This window comes from Macaca mulatta, chromosome 16 (assembly GCF_049350105.2).
Source record: "Macaca mulatta isolate MMU2019108-1 chromosome 16, T2T-MMU8v2.0, whole genome shotgun sequence".
Classification (NCBI taxonomy): Eukaryota; Metazoa; Chordata; class Mammalia; order Primates; family Cercopithecidae; genus Macaca; species Macaca mulatta.
In genome coordinates this window covers 67,336,616-67,351,908 of record NC_133421.1, presented here as the reverse complement: position 1 = coordinate 67,351,908, position 15,293 = coordinate 67,336,616, and the positions used below count along the sequence as shown (strand labels likewise).

The 15,293-nt window shown below is 48.0% G+C and overlaps 1 protein-coding gene across 3 annotated transcripts; it reads right to left on the bottom strand.

Moving 5' to 3' along the window:
- Positions 1-1,198: 1,198 nt before the first annotated feature.
- RUNDC1 (RUN domain containing 1) lies at positions 1,199-15,180 on the bottom strand. Of its 3 annotated transcripts, XM_015119805.3 has the most exons (6): positions 14,671-15,180; positions 9,549-9,554; positions 7,491-7,649; positions 4,741-4,939; positions 3,837-3,956; positions 1,199-3,422 (listed from the first exon to the last, which is right to left on the bottom strand). In XM_015119805.3, exons 1-6 carry the CDS (start codon positions 15,166-15,168, stop codon positions 2,557-2,559), a joined length of 1,848 nt encoding a protein of 615 aa, XP_014975291.1. In that variant the 5' UTR covers positions 15,169-15,180; the 3' UTR covers positions 1,199-2,556. The 3 variants fall into 3 exon arrangements, with proteins under 3 accessions (XP_014975291.1, XP_014975292.1, XP_001112624.1); XM_015119806.3 differs by lacking the exon at positions 9,549-9,554 and having other exon boundaries at positions 1,199-3,425; XM_001112624.5 differs by lacking the exon at positions 9,549-9,554.
- Positions 15,181-15,293: the final 113 nt, after the last annotated feature.

The window sequence follows — 15,293 nt, the reverse complement described above, 5'->3', positions numbered from 1 at the left end:
CCAAATCTCAGGAATTCCATCATCATGTAAATGGGGACAGAATATTTAACCTCTCTGCAGTTCAGTTTCCTCAGCTGTAAAGTGAGGATAATACTGTCCCACCTTGTAAGTAGTGAGAATTAAATTAGAATGAGACAAATGAAAATGCTTCCTGTAATGCTAGCATAAGGCCTTAATACAAGTTTTGTTTTTGTATTTGAAAAAGGCAATACTGGGGTGATCGCTGGGCTATGCCATATGGCTATACCAGTTACCACCCACCCTGATATCCAGACAAGTGGATTTAAAAGTGCCAATCCTGGCCAGGTGCGGTGGCTCACACCTATAATCCCAGCACTTTGGGAGGCCAAGGTAGGTGGATCACCTGAGATCAGGAGTTCAAGACCAGACTGACAAATGTGGTGAAACCCCATCTCTATTAAAAATACAAAAGTTTGGGCCAGGCATGGTGGCTCATGCCCGTAATCCCAGTACTTTGGGAAGCTGAGGCGGGTGGATCATGAGGTCAGGGGTTCAAGACCAGCCTGACCATCTCTACTAAAAATACAAAAATTAGCTGGGCGTGGTGGCGGGTGCCTGCAATCCCAGCTACTCAGGAGGCTGAGGCAGGAGAATTGCTTGAACCCGGGAGGTGGAGGTTGCAGTGAGCTGAGACTGTGCCATCGCACTCCAGCCTGGGGGACGGTGTGAGACTCCGTCTCAAAAAAACAAAACAAAAAACAAAAAACAAAAATTAGTCGGGCATGGTGGTGTGCGCCTGTAATCCCAGCTACTCAGAAGGCTGAGGGAGGAGAATTGCTTGAACTCAGGAGGCAGAGGTTGCAGTAAGCTGAGATCGCGCCATTGCCCTCCAGCCTGGACAACAGAGCGAGGCTCTGTCTCAAAACAAAAACAAAAACAAAAACAAAAACAGTGCCAATTCCAAAAGCAGCATGTGTGACATCTGTTGTGGGGAGGGACTATGGGCGTGGGCAGGAGGGGATGGTCATGCCAAGGGGACTTTTTAGTGAACTTTTTCAGGCAAAAAACCCCTACTACCACCACCAAAGGTGAGATGATCCATCGCAGAGGATAGAGGATATAGGCAGCTTTAAAAAAAATATTGATCTGGATCAGATGGGCTGATAAGGCCCAAACACTTACAAACCAAAGCTGCGGGTCTCTAAGGTCTTCAGAGAAGCTACAGGAAATACTACGATTTCATTAGCATCCACATAGGTATCATTTTCTACAACATTTTACAATTCTCTTGTTTCACAGGGAAGGTGTACTAATTATAATGAAGTATCAATAATGTATCTTAAATAAGTAACATGTTGCTGGAAAAAATTTAAGTTAAAATGCACTACATAATAGTGCAGAAACAAAGTGCAGGTGGCAATTTTAAGACATGAAAACAATGCTGAATTAGTAGTGTCTGGAGTGATCCATTTTGCCCATCTTTGGCCAGTCCTAGAGCAGCACTCACCACAAGCTGCATGACAAATGTGAACTAATGAGGCTAAAATACTGAAGACCAAATAGAACCACTCTAGAGTCTATTTCACAATGAGATACTCCTCCCCCTGTTCTGGAAACAGTGATCTGCTGTAGTTCCTATCCTCCTGTGGCCCCTATCTCTGCTGCAGTACCTATAACCAGATGTCCTCCATCATCCAGCCTCCAGGACAAGTGGTGCCCAGTGAGTCACAACCTGAGGAACAGCTGCTGGTTACCGATTTGTATTCCTGTACATACTCGACTTGGGTAGCCAGGATTTTCTCGTTTGTCTTGAATATATTTACTTCTAAAGACTGTGTTAGTCTCGTTGGGAGGTGAGCAGAGGAACGTTTACTTGCTAAAGAACATAATAACGAACACGGTTCTCACCCCTCATAAACAGAAAGCCCATTGTCTGTGCCGTGAGGACTACCTTGTCAGGAAGATTTTACTTCTTACCTCTACAAGAAAAAAGGCTCGTATTAAAATCAACCTGTGGTCACCACCCTTAGAAATGTTGTTTCAGATATTCCTATTCCTAGTCTTAGAGGCAGAAATGGAATATACAGTCTCCTCTGACCTTGGGGTCAGGAAGAAAAGGAAATCTATTCATAAAAGGAACTTAAATTCTGGCCTTGGCCTCTCAAACCTGCTTCAAGTGAAAGAAGATAGCTCAACTAACAGGAGCCTCAAGTTGAATGTCTTCTTTTTTTTGAGATGGAGTCTCCCTGTGTTGCCCAGACAGAGTGCAGTGGCATAATCTCGGCTCACTGCAACCCCCACCTCCTGGGCTCAAGCGACTCTCCGGTCTTAGCCTCCTGAGTAGCTGGGATTACAGGCGTGAGCCACCGTGCCCGGTCTGGTAGAACCTTCTTACCAAGAGGGTCTCTCCAGCACATCTTTCCGAGATGCTAAGTTGGTGGGGAAAACAGACTTTGCACTCATTTGGCCAACTGCCTGAGCAGGGTCTGGCAAAAAAGCCTTTAACCCCACCTTTGATTCCTTGCTCCTATGCTGGAAGACTAACACATCTATCTCTACTGAGCAAGGAGCTTGTCTGGGGTTAGGGCACTCTTATCAAAAGGCATCTTTGATGTTTTTGAGCTGGCGCACAGCCAGATCTACAGGGAGGCTAAACTTGAGGCTGCTGAGGCGACTGAGCAGGTTGAGGGCGCTCTCAAAGCCTGTGTGTGCCATGTAGCTCCAGGGCTGGTAGTGAGGCTCGATGAGTGACCCAGACTTGCAGATGAGGTTCACCCAGGACACCAGACGCTGCTCATTCAGTGCCATGCACACCAAGGCCTTCAATTCTGAGTCTGCACTGCGCTTAAAAGGGTCGTGCTCTGTCAGCACCATGTGGATCGCTGTCAGCAGGCTCTGTTTGGGGGTCACAACAGTGCCTCCTGTAACAGGAAGGGCAAAGGACTGGGAGAGCTTCCGGGCTGGGGATTCCACATAAGCACGGCCGTTCTTAGCATGGTAGTACTTTACAAAGAGCTCCCAGGGGTGCATGGCCTCAGGGGCCGAGGAGAAGGCTGGCAGCAAACAAGCAATAGGAGCCATAACAAGACTCATCCCTGGGGAGGAGGCATACAGTCCATGGGCCAGCAGGTCCCTTACAGCCACCGTCAGCTCCTTCCGCACAGCCATAGTCAGCTCATCCTTGCCTCCCAGAGAGAGGTCCTGGAGGTTGGCAGAGGTGATGACATGGTCGTGTGGCTGCTGCCTCAAGGCTAGCTGCTTCACTCTGTCCACTGACACCTCCAGCCTCTTTAGCAAGGGAGAGTAGTCTCGGTCAGCCTGGCCCCTCTGCCACAGGGTTGGAGGGATCTGGCCTGTGGCACAACCAAATTGGCTAACAGCAAAGATCTGGAGCACTGCCAGCGCTCGCCTCATCAGGTGCAGCCCTGTCTCCCGGACTTTCTTCACATCCTCCGCCTTTGCTGCTTAGAAAAGACAATGGTTCATTAGTGAGAGGCCATGATGGCACGGAGCTACATTCAACAAATCTCAGGCTGAGATCAGTCTGAGCCACATGCTGGGTCTCACATGAAGGCAAGAGCCACCCAGGATGTAGCTGGGCCTCCTTTTTTTGGTTAATAATAACTGTATTGAGATATAATTCACATACCATATGATTCACCCATTTAAGGTGTTTAATTCAGTGGTTTTTAGTATATTCAGAATTGTATAACTGTCACTGCAATCGATTTTAGAATATTTCATCCTCCCCAAAAGCAATTCCATACCATCAGCATTTCTCATTTCCCTCTTCTCCTCAGCATACCCAAGCCCTAGGCAACCACTCATCTACTTTCTGTCTCTAGAGATTTGCCTGTTCTGGAAATTATACTTACTTCTGCTGTCTCCTGGAGGCGGTCTGCTGCTGCCTGTTCTGCTGCAGCCATTTCCTGTCTTCCCACGGGCCTTGCACTCACAGTGTCCACCACCTGTCTGCAAGGGGCTTCCCACTTCATCTGGAATCAGAAATTATAGGAGAGACACTTATTTAGCTCTTTATGGCAGATCTTTAAAGGAAAAATAATACTTAACGGTGCCTATTACAAACAAGAATTTCACAAAATCTTGTCCTATTTAATTGTGTAAAATGAGGACTGGCATACAGTAGTTGGCTCAATAAATATTTGCTAAGTGAATGAACCATGAATCATTTTATGGATGAGAAGAGTAAGACTAAAGAGGTTAGTAACATGCTCAACGACATAAAACCAATGAGTAGGAGAGTGGAGCTTTTAACTATCTGATTCTGAAACCCATGCTCTTTCTACGCTGCCAATGCTGTTTCCCCTACTAAGCCATCAAGCCTCTTAAACAGTACATCAAGAATTGGCACCTTTTGGCCGGGCGTGGTGGCTCATGCCTGTAGTCCCGGTACTTTGGGAGGCTGAGGTGGGCGGATCACTTGAGGTCGGGAGTACGAGACCAGCCTGGCCAACAGTCTCTACTCTCTTTAGTAGAGACTGAAACCCCGTCTCTACTAAAAATACAAAAATTAGCCAGGCGTGGTGGCGGGAGACTGTAATCCAAGCTACTCGGGAGACTGAGGCGGGAGAATCGCTTGAATCTGGGAGGCGGAGGTTGCTGTGAGCCAAGATTGCGCTGGAGGTTGCTGTGAGCCAAGATTGCGCCACTGCACTCCAGCCAGGGGAACAGAGCGAAACGTTGTCTCCAAAAAAAAAAAAAACCCAGAATTGGCACCTTTTTACTAGTACTCAGAATATAATTATTATGACATCTAACCTTGGATGAAGTTGATGAACATCTCGAGGTCTCGGATCTGAGTTTTTAGTTGCTCAACCAACTGTTCTTTGACTCGGGCTGGGTTGACGATCTGAGCCACTGCTGCATCTACGCGCTGACGAAGCTCTTCAGTGGACAGGGAACTGATGTCCTCATTCAGATTCATGTCCAGTTTCTTTATTAACTCATCTATGATCACCTATCAAGATCACAGGCAATGAGCACACCCTTTGGAAATTTTTAGGGAGAGGGTTAGGGAGGAGAATCTAAATATGTCTTCTGTCCTTAAATGGAAGTAAAAAAACAGACCTCTAAATTTGTGAAAGAAAATGACTTAACTACTGATTGATCAAGGTGAGGACACAGACTCTCTACTTTTAAAGTAAAAAGAACCCTTAGTTCTCTGATAAAAATGGATCCTCCCACTCACAGTAAATTTCTACCAGGCTAGTCAGATTTCACTCAGAAGAACAACAGTATGAAAAATCCAAAGTGGCTGATGATCCAACAAGCCTTATACTTAGTTGCTCTAAAGGCTTCATTCAAGGAGAATATACACTGATTTTTAAGAGACAGGGTCTTGCTCAGTCAGCCACGCTAGGGTCCAGTAATGTGATCATAGCTCATTGTAACCTCAAACTCCTGCGCTCAAGCAATCCTTCTGCCTTGGTCTCCCCCATAGGTGGGACTATAGACACACGCTACCACCTGGTTAATCTTTCAATTTTTCGTAGAGACGGGGTCTTGTTATGTTGCCCAGGCTGGCCTCAAATTTCTGGCCTCAAGAGATCCTCCCACCTCAGCCTCCCAAAGTGCTGGGATTATAGGCATGAGCCACCGCACCCAGCCGATTTTTCTTACTTTTATTCATTTATTTATTTTGAGATGGAGTCTCGCTCTGTCACCCAGGCTACAGTGCAGTGGTGCAATCTCGGCTCACTGCCAGCTCCACATCCCGGGTTCATGCCATTCTCCTGCCTCAGCCTCCCGAGTAGCTGAGACTATAGGCGCCCGCCACTACTCCCAGCTAATTTTTTGTATTTTAAGTAGAGACGGGGATTCACCATGTTGGCCAGGATGGTCTTGATGTCCTGACCTTGGGATATGCCCGCCTCGGCCTCCCAAAGTGCTGGGATTACAGGCGTAAGCTACTGTGCCTGGCCAATTTTTCTTAATTTCTAATCCTTCTTATCCCTTCTTGCTCTACTGTAGGCAACTAAAGAAAACTCTCTATAAAATATCAAGGTGCAAAATACCCTAGTGACATTATTAGGAACAATTTAAAATTCTGATAATAGGTTGGGTGCAGTGGCTCACACCTGTAATCCCAGCACTTTGGGAGGCCAAAGCGGGTGGATCATTTGAGGTCAGGAGCTCAAGACCATCCTGGCCAACATGGTGAAATCCCATCTCTACTAAAAATACAAAAGTTAGCCGGCCATGGTGGCAGGTGCCTATAATCTCAGCTACTCGGGAGGCTGAGGCAGGAGAATCATTTGAACCCTGGAGGTGGAGGTTGCAGTAAGCCAAGATCATGCCACTATACTACATCCTAGGTGACAAACTGAGACTTTGTCTCAAAAAAAAAAAAAAAAATCTGACAACATAAACTCCGGACCAGCCAGAAAAACAGCCACAGCACAGGGGTAGAGAAACATGCAGGGGAGGTTGTAACTGTATCTCCACCAGCAAATTTACCTGTCTACCCAGGTCTTACATAAATAAATACAGTATTAAAACCAGTCTGGATTCCTGGCATGTTTATCAAAAGGTGGTCAGTAGTAGGAGAAAGCTAGATTACGGCCAGGCACGGTGGCTCATGCCTGTAATCCCAGCACTTTGGGAGGCCAAGGCGGGCGGATCACCTGAGGTTGGGAGTTCGAGACCATCCTGACCAACATGGAGAAATCCCGTCTCTACTAAAATTACAAAATTAGCCCAGCATGGTGGCGCATGCCTATAATCCCAGCTACTTGGGAGGCTGAGGCAGGAGAATTGCTTGAACCTGGGAGGCGGAGGTTGTGGTGAGCTGAGATGGCGCCATTGCAATCCAGCCTGGGCAACAAGAGCGAAACTCCATCTCAAAAACAAAAACAAACAAAAAAAAAACCACAAAACAGAAAAGCTAGATTACATTGTATAATGGGCCCAAGTAGAATTTTTTAAGTGATCAAATGAAATTATTGTCATATTCTTATTTCTTTTTTTGAGACAGAGTCTTGCTCTGTCGCCCGGGCTGGAATGCAGTGGCCGGATCTCAACTCACTGCAAGCTCCGCCTCCCGGGTTTACACCATTCTCCTGCCTCAGCCTCTGGAGTAGCTGGGACTACAGGCGCCCACCACCTCGCCCGGCTAGTTTTTTGTATTTTTAGTAGAGACGGGGTTTCACCGTGTTAGCCAGGATGGTCTCGATCTCCTGACCTCGTGATCCACCCGTCTTGGCCTCCCAAAGTGCTGGGATTACAGGCTTGAGCCACCGCGCCCGGCCATATTCTTATTTCTATTATTAATTACAACCACCAAAAAGAAAGAGCTCAATTATTACATTACAAAACTTTGGAACCTGTGTTTTCCATGTATGAGCAAAGAATGGTTCCTTATAGTAGTAAAATTTCCCTTTGATTTGGGCCAGCAGAGGGATTCTCAGTAAGGCCAAAGGAGAACTGAGCTGAGAGATGATGCCCTGTGAATGCCGGAAGGGACAAGTTAACCTTGGGCAGTGGTGGAGGTGCCTCTGGGGTCTGCTCACCCGCTGTCTTTCCAACACCACAGACTGTGGCAGCGAGTCGTAACTGCCCTCTTGATAGGCAAACGTTTCCAGGTCATCTAGCTGGGTCTTGAGCTGCAGTATCAGTTCTTTCTGCTTTTCCCTTTGGGTTTCCAGACGCTCTTGTTTTTCCTGCTCACTCTAAGGCAAGAAAACAATTGGGTCTATTATGCAGGAAAAGGAAAACTCAGGGCACATTAACAATCTGCTCGAGCCAGTCATAACCAATAAAATATAAGATGTTTCCAGTAACCCAAATGAAATACACAATTCATATGATAGATTCAAAAGTAAGAATAATTATTTCATCCTAGGCAATTTGTTAAATGGGTGTTTTCTTTAAGAAACTATCTGTCCCTCATTGGAAACAGGATATGAATACAATGAGGCTTTTTGTTAAGACTGCCTTTTTTCCCTCCAAAGGTCTAGTTAGGGTAGAGACAACCTATCTCAGCTAAGATACCCTTCTAGGAATTAAGACATGCCATGCTCCACAGCCAGTTACCATAACACAACTCCTGATTACTCTGTGCAGCCAAATTTTGCAAAAGATCTGGGGTAAGGGTGTGGAGAGAGGCTTTAAAACTCATAACCAGCTTTCCTAAGGTTCACCAAAGTCCCTTTGATGTACGATAGACCACTTCTGCAAAATCAAAAGAATCAAATGCACCAGGAGTGGTGTCTCACGCCTGTAATCGCAGCACTTTGGGACGCCAAGGCAAAAGGATCACTTGAGCCCAGGAGTTCAAGACCACCCTGGGCAACATAGTGAGACTTCATCTCCACAAAAAAAATTTTAAAAATTAGCTGGGCATGGTGGTGCATGCCAATAGTCCCAGCTACTTGAGTGACTGAGGTGGGAGGATTGTTTAAGCCCAAGAGGTCAAGGCTTTGCAAGACCCTGTCTCGAAGAAAAAAAAAATTAGCCAGGCGTGGTGGCATGGTGGTCCCAGTCACACAAGAGGCTGGGACAAGATGATCGCTTGAGTCTAGGAGGTTGAGGCTGCAGTGAGCTTTGTTTTCACCACTACACTCCAGCCTGGGCAATAGGGTGAGACTCTGTCTCAAAAAAACAAAAACAAAAACAAAAGAGTAAAAGGCAAGTGCCTAAGGCAATGAAAGGCCGGGCGCGGTGGCTCAAGCCTGTAATCCCAGCACTTTGGGAGGCCAAGACGGGCGGATCACGAGGTCAGGAGTTCGAGACCATCCTGGCTAACACGGTGAAACCCCGTCTCTACTAAAAAATACGAAAAACTAGCCGGGCGAGGTGGCGGGCGCCTGTAGTCCCGGCTACTCGGGAGGCTGAGGCAGGAGAATGGCGTAAAAACCCGGGAGGCGGAGCTTGCAGTGAGCCGAGATCCGGCCACTGCACTCCAGCCTGGGCGACACAGCGAGACTCCGTCTCAAAAAAAAAAAAAAAAAAAATCCAAAAGCCACATAATGGGGATGGGAAGGTAACAATGTTGTTTAAAAAAAGCATCTGTAAGTTTCGCTGACTAGTGACTCCTTATTTTAACTGTTGGCCACCAGTAGTTTCTGTATTTCAATTAATAAAAATGCTTCAGGCCGGGCGCGGTGGCTCAAGCCTGTAATCCCAGCACTTTGGGAGGCCGAGACGGGCGGATCACAAGGTCAGGAGATCGAGACCATCCTGGCTAACCCGGTGAAACCCCGTCTCTACTAAAAAATACAAAAAACTAGCCGGGCGAGGTGGCGGGCGCCTGTAGTCCCAGCTATTCGGGAGGCTGAGGCAGGAGAATGGCGTGAACCCGGGAGGCGGAGCTTGCAGTGAGCTGAAATCCGGCCACTGCACTCCAGCCTGGGTGACAGAGCGAGACTCCGTCTCAAAAAAAAAAAAAAAAAAAAAAATGCTTCAGGGTAGTAAAGTCTTGTCAACTTATTCTCAAACACTGATTCTTCCTTGTCTTTCTTGAGTCTCAAAAACAAAAAGCAAAACTAGCAAATCATTTGTAGGGGTAAGGCTGAGTCTTAAATTAGAAGTCTACAGGGTATTACATTTAACCTTAAAATGGTACTTACCAAGCCCTCAAGAAGTAAGTAATGAGAGAGAAGAAATGAAAAAAAAAAAAAGAAAAAGAAAACACCAAATTAACTTTTTAAGTATTTAAAATGCAATCCTCTTGCTTTAGCTTCGCTCAACATGAAAGCAAGCCTTTTCTCAGGACAGTCTCTGTGATCCTTTCAGAGTACAGTTGCATATTGTTAGAACTCTGTCCCCCTTCCCCATTTGGTGAAGGCCTAGTTCTCCTTTAAGAGGTTTCCCGATTTCCCCAGGCGTAACTAAACGTTTCCTCTAGAGTTTGTACATACTTCTAGTCTAGCTCATATCATATTATTTGTTTAGGATTCCATCTCTTCTAGTCTATGAACTCCTCAAGGACAAAAGTTTTGACTTTGAACCACAAATGCCAGGCACAGTGTCTGGCACAAGATAAGCTTTCAACATGCATTTGTTGTATGTCACCGAACTGAATTAAGGAAAGTATGGCCGAACGCAGTGGCTCATGCCTGTAATCCCAGCACTTTGGGAGGCCAAAGCAGGCAGATCACCTGAGGTCAGGAGTTCGAGACCAGCCTGGCCAACATGGTGAAATCCCGTCTCTACAAAAACTAGCCCAGTGTGGTGGCACGTGCCTGTAATCCCAGCTATTTGGGAGGCTGAGGCAGGAGAATGGCTTGAACCTGGGGGGCGGAGGTTGGAAGGAGCCGAGACCATGCCATTGCACTTCAGCCTGGGTGTCACAGCAAGACTCTGTGTCCAAAAAAAAAAAAAAAAGTTAAAGAAAAGAATGACAAATTCCAAATAACGACCTCTGAGTGGAGAAAGTTGTCTAACCAGCCCAAGGAGAAAGAACTAGGGAAAAGTCTTTGTTTTTGTTCTCACTGTTTCCCAACTTTATGATGTCAGGGAAGAAAGAAATCAGCCATAAATTCTAATTACATTTTCTTTTTTTTTTTTTTGAGACGGAGTCTCGCTCTGCCGCTCAGGCTGGAGTGCAGTGGCCGGATCTCAGCTCACTGCACGCTCTGCCTCCCGGGTTCACGCCATTCTCCTGCCTCAGCCTCCCGAGTAGTTGGGACTACAGGCGCCCGCCACCGCGCCCGGCTAGTTTTTTGTATTTTTTTAGTAGAGACGGGGTTTCACCGTGTTAGCCAGGATGGTCTCAATCTCCTGACCTCGTGATCCGCCCGTCTCGGCCTCCCAAAGTGCTGGGATTACAGGCTTGAGCCACCGCGCCCGGCCTCTAATTACATTTTCATGACCAAGTCTGTTGAACTCTGTCACTTGCCATGGTAGCTACAGTATGCTATTTGCTGGAGTGTGGGCAAACAAGAGAGAACAATGAGCTCTGGTGCAAGGCAGGAAATAACATACATCATTTCCAGTATGAAGTAAGATAAGAGAAAATATTGGTTTAAAATATCTGGGGTCAAGGTGGGTGGATCACTTGAGGTCAGGAGTTCGAGACCAGCCTGGCCAACATGGCAAAACCCTGTCTCTACACAAAATACAAATTTTTGCTAGGGATAGTGGCACATGCCTGCAGTCCCAGCTACTAGGGAGGCTGAGGCAGGAGAATAGCTTGAACCTACGAGGTAGAGGTTGTAGTGAACTGAGATGTGCTGCTGTACTCCAGCCTGGGTGACAGAGTCAGACTCTGTCTTAAAAAAAAAAAAAAATTGGGGGGCCAGGTGTAGTGGCCAGCCTGGGCAACATAGGGAGATCCCCATCTCTACAAAAAAAATTTTTTTTTTTAATTAGCCAGTCATGGTAGTGTGCGCCTGTGGTCCCAGCTATTTGGGAGGCTGAGCTGGGAGGATGGATTGAGCCCAGGAGGTGGAGGATGCAGTGAGCTGTGATCATGCTGCTGCATACCAGCCTGGGCAAAAGAGTGGAAAATAAAAATCTAGGGCCAGGCGCAGCAGCTCATGCCTGTAATCCCAGCACTTCGGGAGGCCAAGTCAGACAGATTATGAGGTCAGGAGTTCGAGGCCAGGAGTTCGAGACCAGCCTGGCCAACATGGCAAAGCCCTGTCTCTACTAAAAATACAAAAATTAACCAGGCGTGGTGATGGGTGCCTGTAGTCCCAGCTACTTGGGAGGCTGAGGCAGGAGAATCACTTGAACCCAGGAGGTGGAGGTTGCAGTGAGCCAAGATGGTGCCACTGCACTCCAGCCTGGGTGACAGAGTAAGACTCTGTCTCAAGGAAAAAAAAAATTTGGCTGGGTACAGTGGCTCATGCCTGTAATCCAGCACTTTGGGTGGCCAAGGTGGGTGGCTTGCTTGAGCCCAGGAGTTCAAGACCAGCCTGGGCAATATGGCAAAACCCCATCTCTACAAAAAAGTATAAAAAACTAGCGGAGCATGGTGGTGCTCACCTGTGGTCCCAGTTACTCGAGAGGCTGAGGTGGGATGATCTATTGAGCCTGGGAGTCAAGGCTGCAGTGAGCCCTGATCATGCCAGTGCACTCTAGCCTGGGCAACAGAGTGAGACCCTGTCTCAAAAAAAAAAAAAAAAAAAGAGAGAAAAAAAGGTAAGTGGTAAGAAGTAAATCATTCAGTTCAATGATATCTCCTACTCTGGTCCTACCTGTTCACCTGTCAATGTAAACATACAAGATTACAACTTGTAGGTGAATTAAACGCTACTTTTTTTTTTCTTTTTAAGGTGGTACAATGTTTGTTTTTCTTTTTGAGACACAGTCTTGCTCTGTCACTTAGGCTGGAGCATAGTGGTATGATCATAGCTCACAGCAGCCTCCAACTCCTGGGCTCAAGTGATCCTCCTCCAGCCTTTGCCTCCCCAAGTGTTGGGATTACAGTCATGAGCCACTGCACACGGTCTACCTTTTATTTTTTATTTTATTTTATTTTTTTTTGAGACAAGAGTTTCACTCTTGTTGCCCAGGCTGGAGTGCGATGGCACAATCTTGGCTCATGGCAACCTCTGCCTCACAGGTTCAAGCCATTCTCCTGCCTCTGCCTCCCCAGTAGCTGGGATTACAGAAATGCGCCATCACATCTGGCTAATCTTTTTTTTTTTTTTTTGTATTTTTAGTAGAGACGGAGTTTCATCATGTTGGTCAGGCTGGTCTCGAACTCCTGACCTAAGGTGATCTGCCCGCCTCAGCCTCCCAAAGTGCTGGGATTACAGGCGTGAGCCACCACGCCCAGCTAGTTTTTAATTTTTATGAGTATATAATATGTGTATATATTTATGGGGTACATGAGATATTGCTACAGGCATGCAATGTGTCATAATCACATCATGGAAAATGGGGTTGGCCTACTGTTCCTGAAGGTGAAAATGAACAGAGTTTCTTATCACGTAGAACCTTTGGTGCTGTCCACTCCTTTCTAGCCCTTAAATCTGGCAGTTTGAGGTGGGTGCTTCTTGCGTAAGGAATTGTAGGTACCTGGTCTCCGACACACATACTCACCAACCAAGAAGGGTGGAACAGTAAACACAGGATTGCACTGGAAACAGTTCAGATTAAAATAAACAGATCATTATCTGCTCGATAAATCTGCTTGGCTAAAACCAATGTAAGTAGGAAGAAAGCCACAAGTAGACTGTAGTTTGAAGAATAAAAAGGTGAAAAGGGACGGGGCATGGTGGCACACGTCTATAATCCCAGCACTTTGGTAGGCCAAGGAAGGCAGATCGTTTGAGCTCAGGAGTTCAAGACCAGCCTGGGCAACGTGGTGAAACCCTGTCTTAACAAAAAATAAAATTAACTGGGTGTGGTGGCACACACCTGTAGTACCAGATACTGGGCGGGCTGAGGCAGAAGGATTGCTTGAGCCCAGGCAGCAGAGGTTGCAGTAAGCCGAAATTGCGCCACTGCACTCTGGCCTAGGTGACAGAGTGAGATCCTGTCTCAAAAATAAACAAACAAATAAATAAAGTGAAAAGGCAGTGTACCTCAATACTTCCAATAAAGTCAGCACTTTGTGCACTTCCAGAGATGCAAAGCTTGTAAGGAAACGTTTACCTGGTGTCTTTTTTTTTTTTTTTTTTTTTTTGAGACGGAGTCTCGCTCTGTCGCCCAGGCTGGAGTGCAGTGGCCGGATCTCAGCTCACTGCAAGCTCCGCCTCCCGGGTTTACGCCATTCTCCTGCCTCAGCCTCCCAAGTAGCTGGGACTACAGGCGCTCGCCAACTCACCTGGCTAGTTTTTTGTATTTTTTAGTAGAGACAGGGTTTCACCGTGTTAGCCAGGATGGTCTCGATCTCCTGACCTCGTGATCCACCCGTCTCAGCCTCCCAAAGTGCTGGGATTACAGGCTTGAGCCACCGCGCCTGGCCTACCTGGTGTCTTATACATAGTTTCACTACTTCTGGGGTAGGCACATTGAATCGATCTTGTCAGTTACCAGAGGACCTCATTCAGAATACCTAATGATTCAGCAAGATGGAGGAAGAGTTTAAACATTTCAACATTATAGCCTGCACGGTAACGCACGCCTGTAGTCCTGAGACTGAGGTGGGAGGATGGCTTGAGACCAGGAGTTCGAGACCAGCCTGGGCAACATACCAAGACTCCCCCCGTGTCTTAAAAAATTCCAACATAAGGAAATTTATATAATCAAGAGTTGTGTTTATTTCAGTTACTAAGAGACCCTGCTGTTTAACCCAAACTCCCACCCAGAGAAGTGTAAAGACTGCCTAGATTTCAGGAAAGCAGGGACAGGGAGTTAACCTAAATTTCCATGGATTCCAACTCACTGTCCTTTCCTTTGCCAATTTTCCCAATCCCCAGAGTCGGGGTCCTCTAGCAGTATAAGTGTTCAAGACTTAGATATGTGAGGTAAAGGTGAGTGGGCGCAGCACTGCTCTTGGCTGCTCTGCTACCCTCTCAACGACTCACTTCGCTCACCGCTCCTCTACCTCTCACGTCATCACGCACCGGCATCTCTCCACATCTTTCGTGCACACCGCTCACCCTCAGTTTCCCAGGCCTCTGTCCTCTTGCCCTTCAGCCGGCCCCGCACTCCAGTCTCCTGGTCTTCGACACACGTACTCACCAACCGAGTCGGGGAGGCTTCTCCCCTCATGCACCATCATCCGGGTCTGGATTGCCACCCACACGACGCCCCTATTCCCATATCCCTCGCGGCCCGGCTCCGACCACTCACCTGGTCCTCGCCCCGCAACCGTGGCCGGTCTCCTGGCAGCCCATCGCCCTCATCGCTGGCGGGGTCGCCAGGCCCTTCGTAACCTAGGACGTGAGGGCAGCCGCGGAAGGCGAAGTCTTCGAGCTCACGCAGAAGGCGCTGCTGCTCCGCCGGCGCCCCGCGCACCACCTGTCGCAGGCGGAACTGCACCTGCGCGAAGTGTGAGGACAGCGCCAGCAGCGCCGAGTCCAGCCGCCGCCGCTCTGCCCGCAGCCGCCGCAGCGTCCGGCCCGGCGAATCCGGCGGGGAGCCCGGGACCGCGCCAGGCTCCTCGGCCGCCGTCTCTTCGAAAAACGCAGTTGCTCCAGGCCCGGCCTCCGCCACCGCCCCCACCGGGGCCCAGCGCACCGCCTCGCACGGTGGCAGCGGCTCCTCTTCCTCCTCCTCTTCGTTTTTCGCTTTTGGCCCAACAGCCGCCACCACCGTTACCGGCTCTGCAGCCGCTTCGACAGCCGCCATCTTTCCGGAAACCCCGCAGCACGTCAGCCGCGCCCCCCCTGCTGCTATGGCAACGGCGTGTTGGCCTGAACCCCAGAGGAGTGGTGGGCGGAGCCTGAAGTTCCGAAGTCCCCGAGGGTGCCCTT